This window comes from Aedes aegypti, chromosome 3 (genome assembly GCF_002204515.2).
Source record: "Aedes aegypti strain LVP_AGWG chromosome 3, AaegL5.0 Primary Assembly, whole genome shotgun sequence".
In the NCBI taxonomy this organism is placed as follows: Eukaryota; Metazoa; Arthropoda; class Insecta; order Diptera; family Culicidae; genus Aedes; species Aedes aegypti.
The window spans coordinates 220,125,956-220,139,335 of NC_035109.1; the positions used below are offsets into that span (position 1 = coordinate 220,125,956).

The following is a 13,380-nucleotide window of genomic DNA, read 5'->3' on the forward strand; positions in this document are numbered from 1 at the left end:
ATAGAATAGAGAAAATTGTTTAGTTAGTTTTTTTACATGATAACGGTTATAAATCTAAAAAGAAAACACACAACAGATTTCTACAACGCGAGTCATTAACCCTCTAACACCCAAATTTTTATTTTCGATCTAAATATCATTTTTAGTTATCTAAAATCGTTCTAAACACGTTTTGGGCAATGATTTATTTTTATTCGCAAATCTATGAATTTTGGTTTTTGATTTTTATATTTTTTATTTTTGAATATCCCTATCCTTTTTCATTTTTTCTTGAAGCCTCTTCTAGTTACTGATTTTTGGCAACAATAAAAATTCAAGTTTTTACGGTACTTTTAAAAATAATAAATTTCAAATATTTTTCTGAAAATATTTTTATTTTCCGTGTAATTAACGGAAACACAGGTTTGGAATTATTTTAATACCACCAAGCCTTTCTTCTGTTATAGGTTAATAGTAGAAAAATATAAAAGGTACGATTTTTTTATATTACACGGTAAATAAATCCCAAGCATTTGTAGGTTATATAAAAATACAATTTTTCAAACAATTTTCAAAAATACAAAAAAGTTTCAAAAGACATAAAAAACTTTTCTCATATGCGTGTTATGAGTCAAGGTTTAAGCCAAAAATAAAATCATGTTGATTTCCGAGCTACGAAAAAATACACAAAATTCCAAAGTGTACCCCGTCTAAAGGCGGGGTTGGGTATTAGAGGGTTAAGTTATACAACTAGAATTTGCCGAGTTGAATAATTATGTCAAGAGCTGTTCAGACCGACTATTGGAAAGTTCAGCGCCCACCGGCTGACGAACGAAAACGGCTTACGACTAATTGATTTCCCCGCCTCCAAGAATATGGCCACAGCAGACAGAAGCGCAAATCGACCACGTTCTGATTGATGGCCGGCACTTCTCCGACATTATCGACGTCAGGACCTATCGTGGCGCTAACATCGACTCTGACCACTATCTGGTGATGGTGAAACAGCGCCAAAAACTCTCCGTCGTTAACAACGTACGATACCGACGACCGCCCGGTATGACCCAGAGCGGCTTAAGCAACCGGCTGCGTTACCGGAAGAGGGTGAGCTGGATGAAGCCTCTCTTGAGGACTGCTGGAGAACAGTGAAACCAGCCATCGACGATGCAGCTGAGAGCAACGACGGGCACGTGGGACAGAATCGACGGAACGATTGGTTCGACGAGGAATGTAGGTAGATTATGGAATAGAAGAATGCAGCGCGCGCGGACCCGGCAGAACGTGGAACGTTATAAACGGAAACGGCAACAGCAGACCCGCGTCCTTCGGAAGAAAAAAAACACCGCCAGGAGGAGACGGAGTGCGAGAAGATGGAACAGCTGTGCCGGTCTCAAGAAACACGTAAGTTCTATCAGAGGCTCTACGCATCCCGCAATGGCTATGTGCCGCGAGCCGAGATGTGCCGGGATAAGGATGTGAGCATTTTCACGAACGAGCGTGATGTGATCGCAAGGTGGAAGCAGCACATCGGCGAACACCTGAATAACGCTGAGAGCACAGGTAATGAAGGATGGGACAACGGAGGAAATGCCTTCGTCAGTACTGTGGGCGATGGAAACCAAAGGGCGGGACAGCGTTGCACAGAGCAACTCTTTGGACATTGAGCAAGCTTGATGGACAAGGTGATGGACTCTCGTGCCTGTTGTTAAATATTGTGCTAGAAGGTGTTATGCGGAGAGCCGGACTTAACAGCCGGGGTACGATTTTTCGAGATCCAGTCAATTTGTTTGCTTCGCGGATGATATGGACATTGTCGGCCGAACATTTAAAAAGGTGGCAGACCTGTACACCCGCCTGAAACACGAGGCAGCAAAAGTTGGACTGGTCGTGAATGCAACCAAGATAAAGTACATGCTAGCCGGTGGGGCCGAGCGCGACAGGGCTCGCCTAGGCAGCAGTGTTACGATAGACGGGGATACGTTCGAGGTGGTTGACGAGTTCGTCTACCTTAGATCCTTGCTGACGGCTGACAATAATGTTAGCCGTGAAATAAGGAGACGCATCATCAGTGTAATTCATACCTACTATGGGTTCCACAAGAAGCTGCGGTCAAAAGAGATTCACACCCGCACCAAATGTATCATGTACAAAACGCTCATAAGGCCGGTAGTCCATACGGCATAAAACGTGGACAAGGCTCGAGGAGGACCTGCAAGCACTCGGAGTCATCGAACGTCGGGTGCTTAGGACGATATTTGGCGGTGTGCAGGAAAACGGTGTGTGGCGGCGAAGGATGAACCACGAGCTCGCCTAACTCTACGGCGAACTCAGTATCCAGAAGGTAGCCAAAGCTGGAAGGATATGATGGGCAGGGCATGTTGCAAGAATACCGGAGAGCAACCCTGCAAAGATGGTGTTTGCTTCGGATCCGGTTGGTACAAGAAGGCGTGGAGCGCAGCGAGCTAAATGGGCGGATCAAATGCGTATTGATTTGTAGAGCGTGGGGCAGAACCGAGGATGGAGAGATGCGGCCACGAACCGAGTATTGCGGCGTGAAATTGTTGATTTAGTGTTATCTGTTTAGATGTTACCTAAATAAATGAACGAATGTCTTAGCAAAGGAAGACGCCACCCATATTTGGGGGTGCTAAATTTGTGAGATAAAAACGTTTTGATCAACTTCCAATAGTCGATTGCTCATTAGACAACCAATCTATACGCGTGCTGTTTTCGCTGTTCTAAGCAAGTTTTCATCGCATGTACAAAAAAGCTATGAGTCAATGTGTGCTCCTATATTCGAACCAACTGATTGAAAACGAACGATAATGTCACATACAACGAATAGAATACTAACCGAACTCCATTGTGAAGAGGATGATGCGCCCGAGTGGGGAATCTGTGAACTGCTGGCGTGTGAAGTGCTGTGCACACCTCCGGCACCAACCGTGGCGTTGTTATTTGTGCTGCTACCGGCGGCTGCTGATGGTGCTGCTGATGTTGAAGTAATACTAGAGTTGTTGTTTTGGTTGTCTCCTGCTTCGCTACCCCAGGTGCCTTGCTGATCCGATGGAATGGAGATTTCGGCTTTCAGAGACGGAAGGTTTGCTGGCGGTCGACGAGCCGAGGGAACCTTTCCCAAACTTTGCATTCCATGTTTACGAGGAGCTGCACTTTTCTGAGTTGATGGTTCAAGAGATTCTCCCTAGAATGCAGAGCACGAAAAGGTATTCGAAATTTAGGTCTTCATATCGCAGAGCGATGAAACATGATTCTTACCCGACTTGTGCTGTAGAGTTTGTTGATATCTAACGCTGCGAATTTGGGCTTTGCATTTCGCTCCCCCCTAGTTCCCCCCAATGCATTCATGCTGCCAGAGAATCTTCATCAGCGAAAAAGTGTGGAAGCCTGTCGCGCACCTCAACCAGTCTTGATTTGTTGCGCCCAGTGTCGGCTTATGTTTCCTGGATATCTAGTGGCTGACTTTGCTTTGCTTGCCTGGCAGTAAGACGGCTTCGATACCTGAGTTGCGGTTGGCAATTTCAGGTCAACGTGTTTCCGCGATTTGGACGACAGAGACAAATTATCTGGAAGTAAAAAGAAAAAAATGCAAATTTAATACATAACTCTCACACACACATTGGTTATCCATCAATTTTTATAATATTGACTAGGGTCGATGTTCCCTTATTAGACAGTCCCCTATAGTCGCACTAGTGGTTTTATACAGCCGTTTTTCTATAAATCGTTTCAAAATATTTTTTGACATGAAGGTTAGGAGCTTTTTATTTAAGTACCATTGATACACAGCTTGATTTTGTTCAAAAAATGAACGAAATAATTAGCTTTACTTAAAATTTGAGCTCTCTTGCGCCTATAGTAAACCTATTGTTCCTATAGTAGCACTAACTATTATTTATTATTCGAAATAATTGATGAATTAGGAACTTTTTTACATCAAACGAAAGCTTTTGATCCGCACTTTAAAGGAAAAATATAAAAGTTTTGTAAAAATACGGTTATGATTTGTATTGCCGTGATGCTAGTGCTACTATAGGAATAGAAATTAGAAAAAGTGCTACTACAGGCACATGTGTTCCTACAGTGGCACAAGCGATAATAAATACAAACTTATGAATTTTCCTAGTTTTCATATTTTTCCCATAAAGCCAAGATAAACAGCTTTCAGATGATGTAAAAATAATGACGCTAGCGTTGTTTTTCGATTTTATACGAATATTTGTTCTTAGCTATGCGGCTATTGGTACATCGACCCTATGCATTTAACCCGTATAGGCCTGAGTGGAAGCAAATATACTGAAACCACTGAAACCCTCACCGCTCAGCGAATACTTAACGAATTCATAGGATTCACTGGCCCACATTTCTAGTTTCTAGAAGTGGCCAGAACTCGGAAATATTCCTGTGGCCGGAGTTATTCCGGCGGGTTACTGGGTTAAGTCGGGTAAAAAAGGGCTATTTTTTGGGACATGCCAAGTTACCTTTATTTATTTGCAATGACAATAATTTTAATTTGCATAAATCATTAAGATCTGATATTCAACATTATAAAAGAAGTGTTTTGCACCGTTTAAAATATACCGGATGTGGCCATTCGGACGTAATGCCCGGAAGAACCGGCTATAGATTTATTGGATACTAAACCGTTTCAATTCTCGAAAAGTAGAAATCAAACATAATTTTGCACTAAAATGCGTTCCCACAAGCTTGGCACAGATGTTCAGATACAAATTGGTTACTTTATCATAAGTTTGAGGCGTCCCCGGACTCGAAAATGATCATTTGTAGGATTAATCAAATGCAAAACTCATAGTTTTCCAATTCAATCGTTTCTCAAAAAGTTTACACTGTTGCAATTTTCTCAAAATTCCGTCATGTAGTGGCCACATTATAGCCGATTCCGGAAATTATGTGTGACTTCAAATTTGCCTACCTTGAGGGGCACAAACGCACAGTACCCTTCTCACCCGACCTGACCCAGTGATCCACCAGAATAACTCCGGCCACAAGAATATTTCCGCGTTCCTCTGTCCACTTCTAGAAACTAGATATGTGTGCCAGTATACTGACAAAAAATCATTTGAATCCATTAAGAGTTCGCAGAGCGGTAAGGGTTTTAAAATTTTTGCTTTCACTCAGGCCTATACGGGTTAAAGAATCAATGAATCAAAGAAAATACCAACAGAAGCTATGAGTTACGCCAATTTATGTCGAAACAAAACAATTGAATTTTCATTAAGTAGTTGAACATAATGTTCCATCTTTCTGGCTTTACATCTATTTTTTTCCTTCATATTGTTTGTGAAACTAACAATTTATCAGGATTATTCAGTACAACAAAGCTCTGTAGTGTAAACGATGGATTACATCAATTTATACAATGTCTTTTTCTTTTTGAAATTCAGTATAATCCGTACGCAATATTTGAAGTACGATCATATCCCGAAAAACACATGCGCAATTTCAATTCCAACAGGCAGCGCTCTCGACGAATCGGGTGAATCAGGTTATCTGGTTGAGCAACCTTGAAATTGAACGAGACGCCCATAATTGTGGATACCGACAATCACTTTTTGCAACAGAAGCAAATCCATTTCACTTTCTACCACGCTTCATCGATGAAGTGCAGATGAGTCGCCTATCTTCAACGAATTTGTTTCAGCTTTTTAAGCTCGGTAATCTTGGAGCTTGACGTGCTAACATCGCGATGTTCATTTTCGAAACAGATAACCTCATCGTTCAACGTTGACATATCAATTATTGCATAAAGAATAAGCAACCTATCCCAACAGAAATTCGCTTGTGCGCCAAGCACACCGTATAGGGACAACGCAGTAGCACACGTCAATACTTGGGACGGGAGACAACAAAGAAAAGCATTCAATATATTCACACTCGACTTGCTGACTAGGGGTTCAAACTTCTCGCTAGAGATTGGGAAAAGGAAATGCTAGGAATCAGAAACAAAACTACGACCTTGCTTTTACCAACATCTATTATGGGAAAACCGAGTATCTTCATTGAAGTTGCTTATCGCCATCAGCGAGTTCGCCACTATGTTTTAGTGATGAAAAAATCACAGTTTTTTGTAGGTTGATATAAAAAACGATTCTATAACATTCCGATTCTATGCCTCTAATCCCCCTATTCATGATTATTTTGCATATTATAATAATACACCCTTCTTTCAGTGAATTCCCATAAAATATACAAATTATGTGTTTATTTTTGCCTATGTAGTGATGTGCCCTTCTTTCAGTACTATCTCATTAATGATATAGGCAAAATATATCGATGGAGTGCCCATATAGCATGATTTAATATAAAGCCATTTGCCATCCAGCCGTAGGGGAATTCGGGGTAAAACCGACACCCTAAGCTTATTGATAAAATTTGTGTACTTTCGCTTGTTAAACAAAGCTAAAATTGTTGTAGAATCACATAGGGGAATTAGGGGCATAATGGACACGTTAAGCAAATGTTCGTTTAAAGACCATTAAATGGCAATGTTTTTAATTTACCCCCGGCTAGTTTTCAAGTTTGATGTTAGTACGACATGTCCCATTCATTCATAGTGATAAAAATCATATCATATGTCAGAAAAGCGAGATAGAAAATTGGGTCGTAAACAAGGCTGGTAAAAAGGTATCGGGGCGAAATGAACACCTGCATGAAATTTAGTTATTCCAATATATTCAATGACTGTCAATCGTTCCGATATGGAAAAGGGCTCTCCCTCAATCATAATAGCTTAAAAGAACCTTTCTGGGTTCGTTACTTTGCTCAAAAATTAGATTCTTCCACGGTCTTGCTTATATGCCAATTTGAAACTGAGAAAAATTTTAAGTCAAATTTTTAAGAACAATTGAAGCAAAAAATAAACTTTTATACCGTCAAACATTTCAAATGCAATACAGATTTCATGCAGTGAATGAACTTTTGATGACGTATGCGTATTATCAGATATTGAGAGGGTGTCCATTTCGCCCCGTATGTTCATTATGCCCCTAATCCCCCTATTGGTTATAAATCTATCAACCCTTGCGATCGCTGGATGATATATTTAGGTTATATAGTGATTTAAATCGAATTGATATTTCATCATTTTTAGGTAAGACAATTGAGAGTGCGGGTAAGATCGACACCCTGTTGGGGTAAAACCAACACATCCACTTTGAGTAGAATTTGTACGTTGTGAACATCACCATCACATTGCATATTTAAAAGAATGCTTTGAACATGACTTTCGACATTTATGACCCCTTGCTCCAAAGGATTATTCACATATTACGTAAATTATTAAGGAGAGGCCAAAGATCCACTAAATATATGTCAAAATCTCAAATGTCCCATGCTAAGATTATAAGGTGGGGTGAATACACATGGATATTATTAATTTGTGTCCATTGAATGTTTGCGAAGATGAAGTTCTAGCGAATGATTGGTTGTGAAAATAAATACTGTTTTATTTTAACAAAACAGAAAAGTGTAATTATTTTGAGATAATAAAAACTGTCGAACCCTATGGTTCGTATATAAACAATAAGATTAATTTATGTGAAAATATTTTAAATTATATTAATTCTGCAATTTTAAATGAAAAACATGTCGTCAAGCTTCATCAAATAAGTTGAAACGTGATAACATAGAAATGTTTTTTAATACTTAATGATAGCTTGTGGCAAGTCATACAGTGTCATATTTTACATGTTAACAAGTTCGCCATCCGTAAACTTCACTGGAATTCGAAAATAAAGACTCACATAAACTACAGAGATAGTCTTACAATTAGAAAGATTTCTTGAAGTTAGTTTATAAAGCAAAGAATGGTGTCGATTTTACCCCAAATGAAATTGTCGATCTTACTCCGAGTGGACATTTATTTTTCAATAGCGTTTCCAGCTGTCGAAAAACCAAAAATTAATTTCTTCTTCATGTTATTTCAACGTAATAATAGTAAATGATGACGTAGACGCAGAACAAATAATGGCATTTTCAAAATTTCACATGCGAAATAGTTAAAGAACAACAGCGAAATATTGGAACTGCTGTTGCTTCTTTGTTATCTAATATGATTTTGTTGTTTATTGGTAGCGTTTTGTTGACAGTTTATTGGTAGCGTCAGTTGTAATGTCATTCGATACAGAACATTTCACAAGTTAAGATACACGCAAAAAAATTGTGTGATAAAAACTACCATTTTAGGGGATTAACTTAAGCGCTCGCACCGGCAATTTTCAGCAGACCAGAAATGCGCTTGATTTTACCATGTCTGTTGTCGAAATCAGATTGTTGTAAATTATTTCTGTCAAGTGTACCAGTAATGTGGTGGGATGTACCGTAAACATAGTAAAATGATCTAAAATTCCATGGTAGTTTCAAGAATGGGCATAGTCAGCTACAATAGTAATTTTTACCACAGATTTTTTTCCCGTGTAGAGCGTGGAAGAAACTGCATAAAAATCTGCTCAAAATATGATAAATCAAAGGGTGTCGAGCTTACCCACAGTGTCGGTTTTACCCTGATTTCCCCTACCTATGCTCCTGCTTTTCAAAAAGGATGTTCTTCATGGTATGCCAAATGGTCATTGGTCAAATGACCATTATGTCAAATGGTCCTTGAACATTTTGTCTATATAGTCAACAAATAAGACTAAAAGAATGATACACCCATCATTATTTTGTGCTAAACTAAATGTAATTTAGACTTGACGTAAAGAAGGGCGTATCATGTTAATGTGCAAAACAGTACGTTTTTATTTTGCCGAATTTACGTAATAATTATATTGGAAACGTATAATATGAAACTACGAACGTCTTCATTCCATTCGGGGTAGCCCCAAAAGTTGTTTAAGCTATGATGCAACTTCTTAAAACATTGATGACAAGCTGGATACATCACAATATTTGATAAAAATTGGACATACATGTGAAATTATACATTTGGAAACTACTATACCGAAAGAAGGGTGTAGCTCTATCTATACTCTTTAAAATAAATATTGAATATTGTGTTTCCCTTAGACTGATCTATCAGTCTTCATAGGTGCCAATAAAAGTGAAACTAGTGATAGTTCATTTGCAAATGAAATTTGAATAATGCGTAAAGTGTTCATAATTAGCAGCACCAATGCTAATCTTCTCATGTACTTGTAAACAACTTTGTATGGAGTTTCATTTTCAAGTATTTTCTATAAGATTATTTCAAAATTTTAAAGTAGGTATATAATTTTCTGGGGATTGCTCCATTCGGGGGATTGGTTTTCTGGGGAATGGTTCATTCTGGGGAATGGTACATTCTGGGGAATGAGATTCTGCGGAATGGAAGTCTGGGGAATGGGTTTCGGAGAAATGGTTTTCTGGGGAATGTTATAGAATCATAAAAAACTTGTTTCACTATGTAGATTTTACACATTTTTTTACGCTTCTATATCACAATTTTATTTATTAATTTATTGTACTTCGTCTTCTATTAAAAACACTACAGACTGGTGCTTAAAACTATAAAACATTACGGATGCGACTTCATATTATAAAAAAAAAACATTTATAGGCTTAAGGCTCAAGAATCCATCATTCAATTATCATCAATCATCAAAAAGGAAGAACCAGTTTTTTCGTTAAAATATGAAGAAATCCTCATGAAAATCTATCATCGCAATGCAGATAGCAAGTGTAATGCAATGATAAATTTTCTTGACCATTGCTAGAATTTTGAGCCAAAAAACTGGTTTGGAAAATGTGTAAAACGATGATGGTTATTTTCCTATTTATAGGCTTAAGGCTCATTTGCAATTTACAGTTTCAAAAATGATTGCCAAGGCACAGAAATTTGGATTCTTGTTATTTTTAACGTAAATTCAGAATATTAAAAAAAACAGGATACTTTTAAGCAACCCAATTTAAGAAACAGGATAATTATAGCGGAACATTTGAAAAGGGCCTAACTGCAAAATGTAAAAAAAAAATCGATTTTTAACTATTCTTATCAATACTTCCTCAAAAACTTATTCTAACAGTCGTAGGTCAGAAGAGTAATCAAACTTAGTTTCTCGATCCTACGTGTTTCCAAATTCTACAAGTTCCACTCTGAAAGAACACGATTTTCAATTTCATAATGTTTAATTTTGTGAATTTCAAGACGACGTAAGTACGTACTTGTACCATTTTGTCATTAAGTTTTTGTGGGAAAACAATAGAAAATCAGATTTTTAGACGCCTCCTGCTGGCATGTAAAGTTTCAAGATACACGTGAAGAAAAATGTCAAAACGAAGATTTATTCAAACGTAGATTAAGAAATAAAGTTTTAATTCTTCTCATTTTTTTTTTTCTCCACAACGTGTAAAAGTTACTTACATTGATTTGGAAACGTAATAGAGATTAACCTAAATTATCTTTTAGCCAGTGAATCAATTGTCACCCAACACGCAACAAAGACATTGTCACCTCCTGCTCTTGTTGCAACAATTTTATTCCGCAACATGAGTTTATCATCACTTGGACTGAATATGACAAAGATCGATCACCATGTGCGCAGAGATTTTGTGGGCTTCGCATTGCAATTTTCGAGAACTTTCTCCGTGTTGGTAAACATCGACACATTATCTAGCAGCATCCATAAAACAAATTTGGTATTGTGTTGAAAATAACTGATCAATCGCGAGTTGAAAAGGTTGCAACAATGTTGCGCTCTGCGATTGTCATGACAATTTTGCTTTTTATTGCGTCCTTATCCGCAACAGTTACAACAAACGGTTGTGAGGGAGCTTGCTTTGTTGTTTGTTTTTTGTCAATTTTGATGATAATTTGATTCACTGCTTTTAGCATTTCAACGAACATGCAAAATTCATTTTTGGGGTGTGATTTCAGTTTAATTTTAAAAAGGGCATAACAGGGCTAAGAAGTGATTAAATACAAATTTCCATCATAACCACATACAAAGGTTTGGGGTCCATCCTAGAAAATATACAAGTGTTTTGTTCGTATCTCTGTGTCGTTCCGTTGGGAGGATTTCAAAGCAAAATTTCAATATAAACCTTTTGAATGTCGGTAAAAATCTCCTGGATACCGATGAGTTTTTTTTTTTGTAATATCGATAAGAATCTAAGCTGAGGAACAGGCTCTATCCCAGTGAGGACATAATGCCAGAAAAAAGAAGATGTCAGCCAACAGATTGCAGATTCTATTTCTTATTAAATGTTATATTTTTTCTAGGAATAATATATCACTAAGTTCGAACTTTTGGGCCACTTTATTCTACTAGCAGCTACAATCCCCTAAATATGTAATGTATTCGAAAAAACGCAATGTTCCTATTCCTGTCAGATTAACAAAACTCACCCTGACACAGCAATTGAACCATTTTCTCGCCTTGTTTGCAGTATTGCTTTATTGCTACATTTCGTCACATTTCGCTTCGAATGCAGCACGTACATTACAGGGAACGGCCGCTCGCATATAGAAGGATGCGGTCGTTCTCATGAATGAATCGGCTTGTCAATGGAAGCAGCATTTTTGCGTTTTTTTTTGTGGCACAAGTTCTTCGATTTGCCATCGGCTTAATACACCACTATTTGGATTGCGTTCTATTTTTGAGTGTGCCACCCAATGTACACGCGGTTATAGGTCATAGTTTCTTGTTGAATAGAAGCGGATGTCGTTTTTTGGATTGCTATTGATTTAATAATCACTTCCGTTTGTACTTTTTTCGATATTTGATATGAGTTCATCATGCATGCAAAGAGGTGTCAGAATCAACAAGTTTTTACTCATGTTCCTAATCAGATTGGATTCATAATTTGTTGGTATGTAGATATAGCTGGTGATTTTAACAGAGCACCTCGATTTTCATCGTGCTTCCGAGATTCTTCCAGCAATTTCACAAAGAGTTTTTTGGGTATGCGTTATTTTTCGTTCAGTAAACTGTAAAGTAAACTCCTTGAAGAATACCGGACAAAAATCAGCAGGAAAGCTCTCCTGGAGAGATTTCCGAAGGAATCTTGATCGAAGAAACTGTGAAGGAATTCCTAGAGACCCTGTGGATGCAACTCCTCCTATGTGACAGTATTTACACCGGAATTAGTGCACGAAATATTGAGGAGCTTAAATAGCCATAGCGATAAACGTTCAGCTCTTCAGTAGGACCATGCTAAGAATGGTAAAATTTTTGTCCTTTCACATTTCCATCCAAACTCCTAATAAAAAAATACATCTTAAAAACCGCTAAAATTGAATTCATTGTAAATTGTTCTTCTTCTTCTTCTTCTTGGTGTTAACGTACCTGCTTCTCAGCTAAATGTTCTTAGGAGCACTTTCTTCATTGTAAACTGTGTAGATCGCAAAACTTTTCCATGACTTTAAGTCGATACACATTTAAGATTTAGTCTAGAAAAATTATAAGCGTATAGATGAAGTTCCATCAAATGTAATATTCACAGAAGGATACTTTCCATTATTCGATTCTACTTCTACGCTTGTACCTAATAGGGTCAATTGGGGTGGGACATTTCCCATAAGCACGTTTCGCATACGGACGTATGGCATAATGGACATTTGGAATAGTCAGAATTATATGCCCTCTTTGAAATGCTACCTGTTCTCATACGGCTTATGTTTTTCCAGAGTTGGGAAATGATCCTTTTGCATAGCTGCAAATCATAGGTAGGCGCATAAGAGACATTCAGATTCAATTACCTTGGCGGTGACTTTAATGTTTAGAAAGAACGAACAATATTACTCCAAGGCACGAAAAATGGGGCGTTCCGTCTGCCACTGGTTGAACAGAACGCATAACCGCCCTCCACATGATCAACCTGGCTTCTTTCACTGAGGTAGGATGATATTCAATTAACCGCAGAAGACAAAACATTGAACTTTTATGATCATACATCAGAAAGCTGGAATAAATGGGAAGGGAGAAATTTGAAAGACAGCATGTCTGAGAAAGGGCTTAGAAGGTAGAATTTTTTAATTCTTAAAAGGACATCTGCCCCATTGGCAATCTAATTATGTCTCCACTAGGTTTTTATTCGACGATACGACTTCAATCGTATCTGCCTTTTTTGTAAGTATGCCTTTCACTATTCTTCCTTTATAAATAATGCTGCCAATGGTACTGATCGACCATTTTGAAAGTCAGTTATTTCTGCTTTCCAAATGGTGGGTCTTTAGTCAGACTGGACCAAGTGTTTTCAGTGGTTCCAGGAAAACGCAATTCAACAATTTAATATATATAGGGTAGATGTACCAATTATGGATGCAATATGTCAACAGTATGGATATAAATCAGATTTTAATTACGTTTCTTAAACTTAAGCATGACTTGTTGATGTTAATTACTAGCTTGAAGCTCTGCGAAACATTTGAACCAAAAAGTGTTAGTA

General features: G+C 37.8%; 1 protein-coding gene across 13 annotated transcripts in view; it reads right to left on the bottom strand.

The window, feature by feature from the left end:
- Nucleotides 1-13,380, bottom strand: part of LOC5579840 (mediator of RNA polymerase II transcription subunit 12) — a 61,500-nt gene that overhangs the window by 28,909 nt on the left and 19,211 nt on the right. For all 13 annotated transcript variants that reach the window (XM_021855635.1, XM_001651466.2, XM_021855638.1 and 10 more), the window contains exons 3-4: nucleotides 3,256-3,563; nucleotides 2,834-3,181 (exon numbers count right to left, since the gene is read on the bottom strand). In XM_021855635.1, the coding sequence (XP_021711327.1) occupies nucleotides 2,834-3,181; nucleotides 3,256-3,345 (438 nt within the window). In that variant the 5' untranslated portion in view covers nucleotides 3,346-3,563. The remainder of the gene's footprint in view (nucleotides 1-2,833; nucleotides 3,182-3,255; nucleotides 3,564-13,380) is intronic.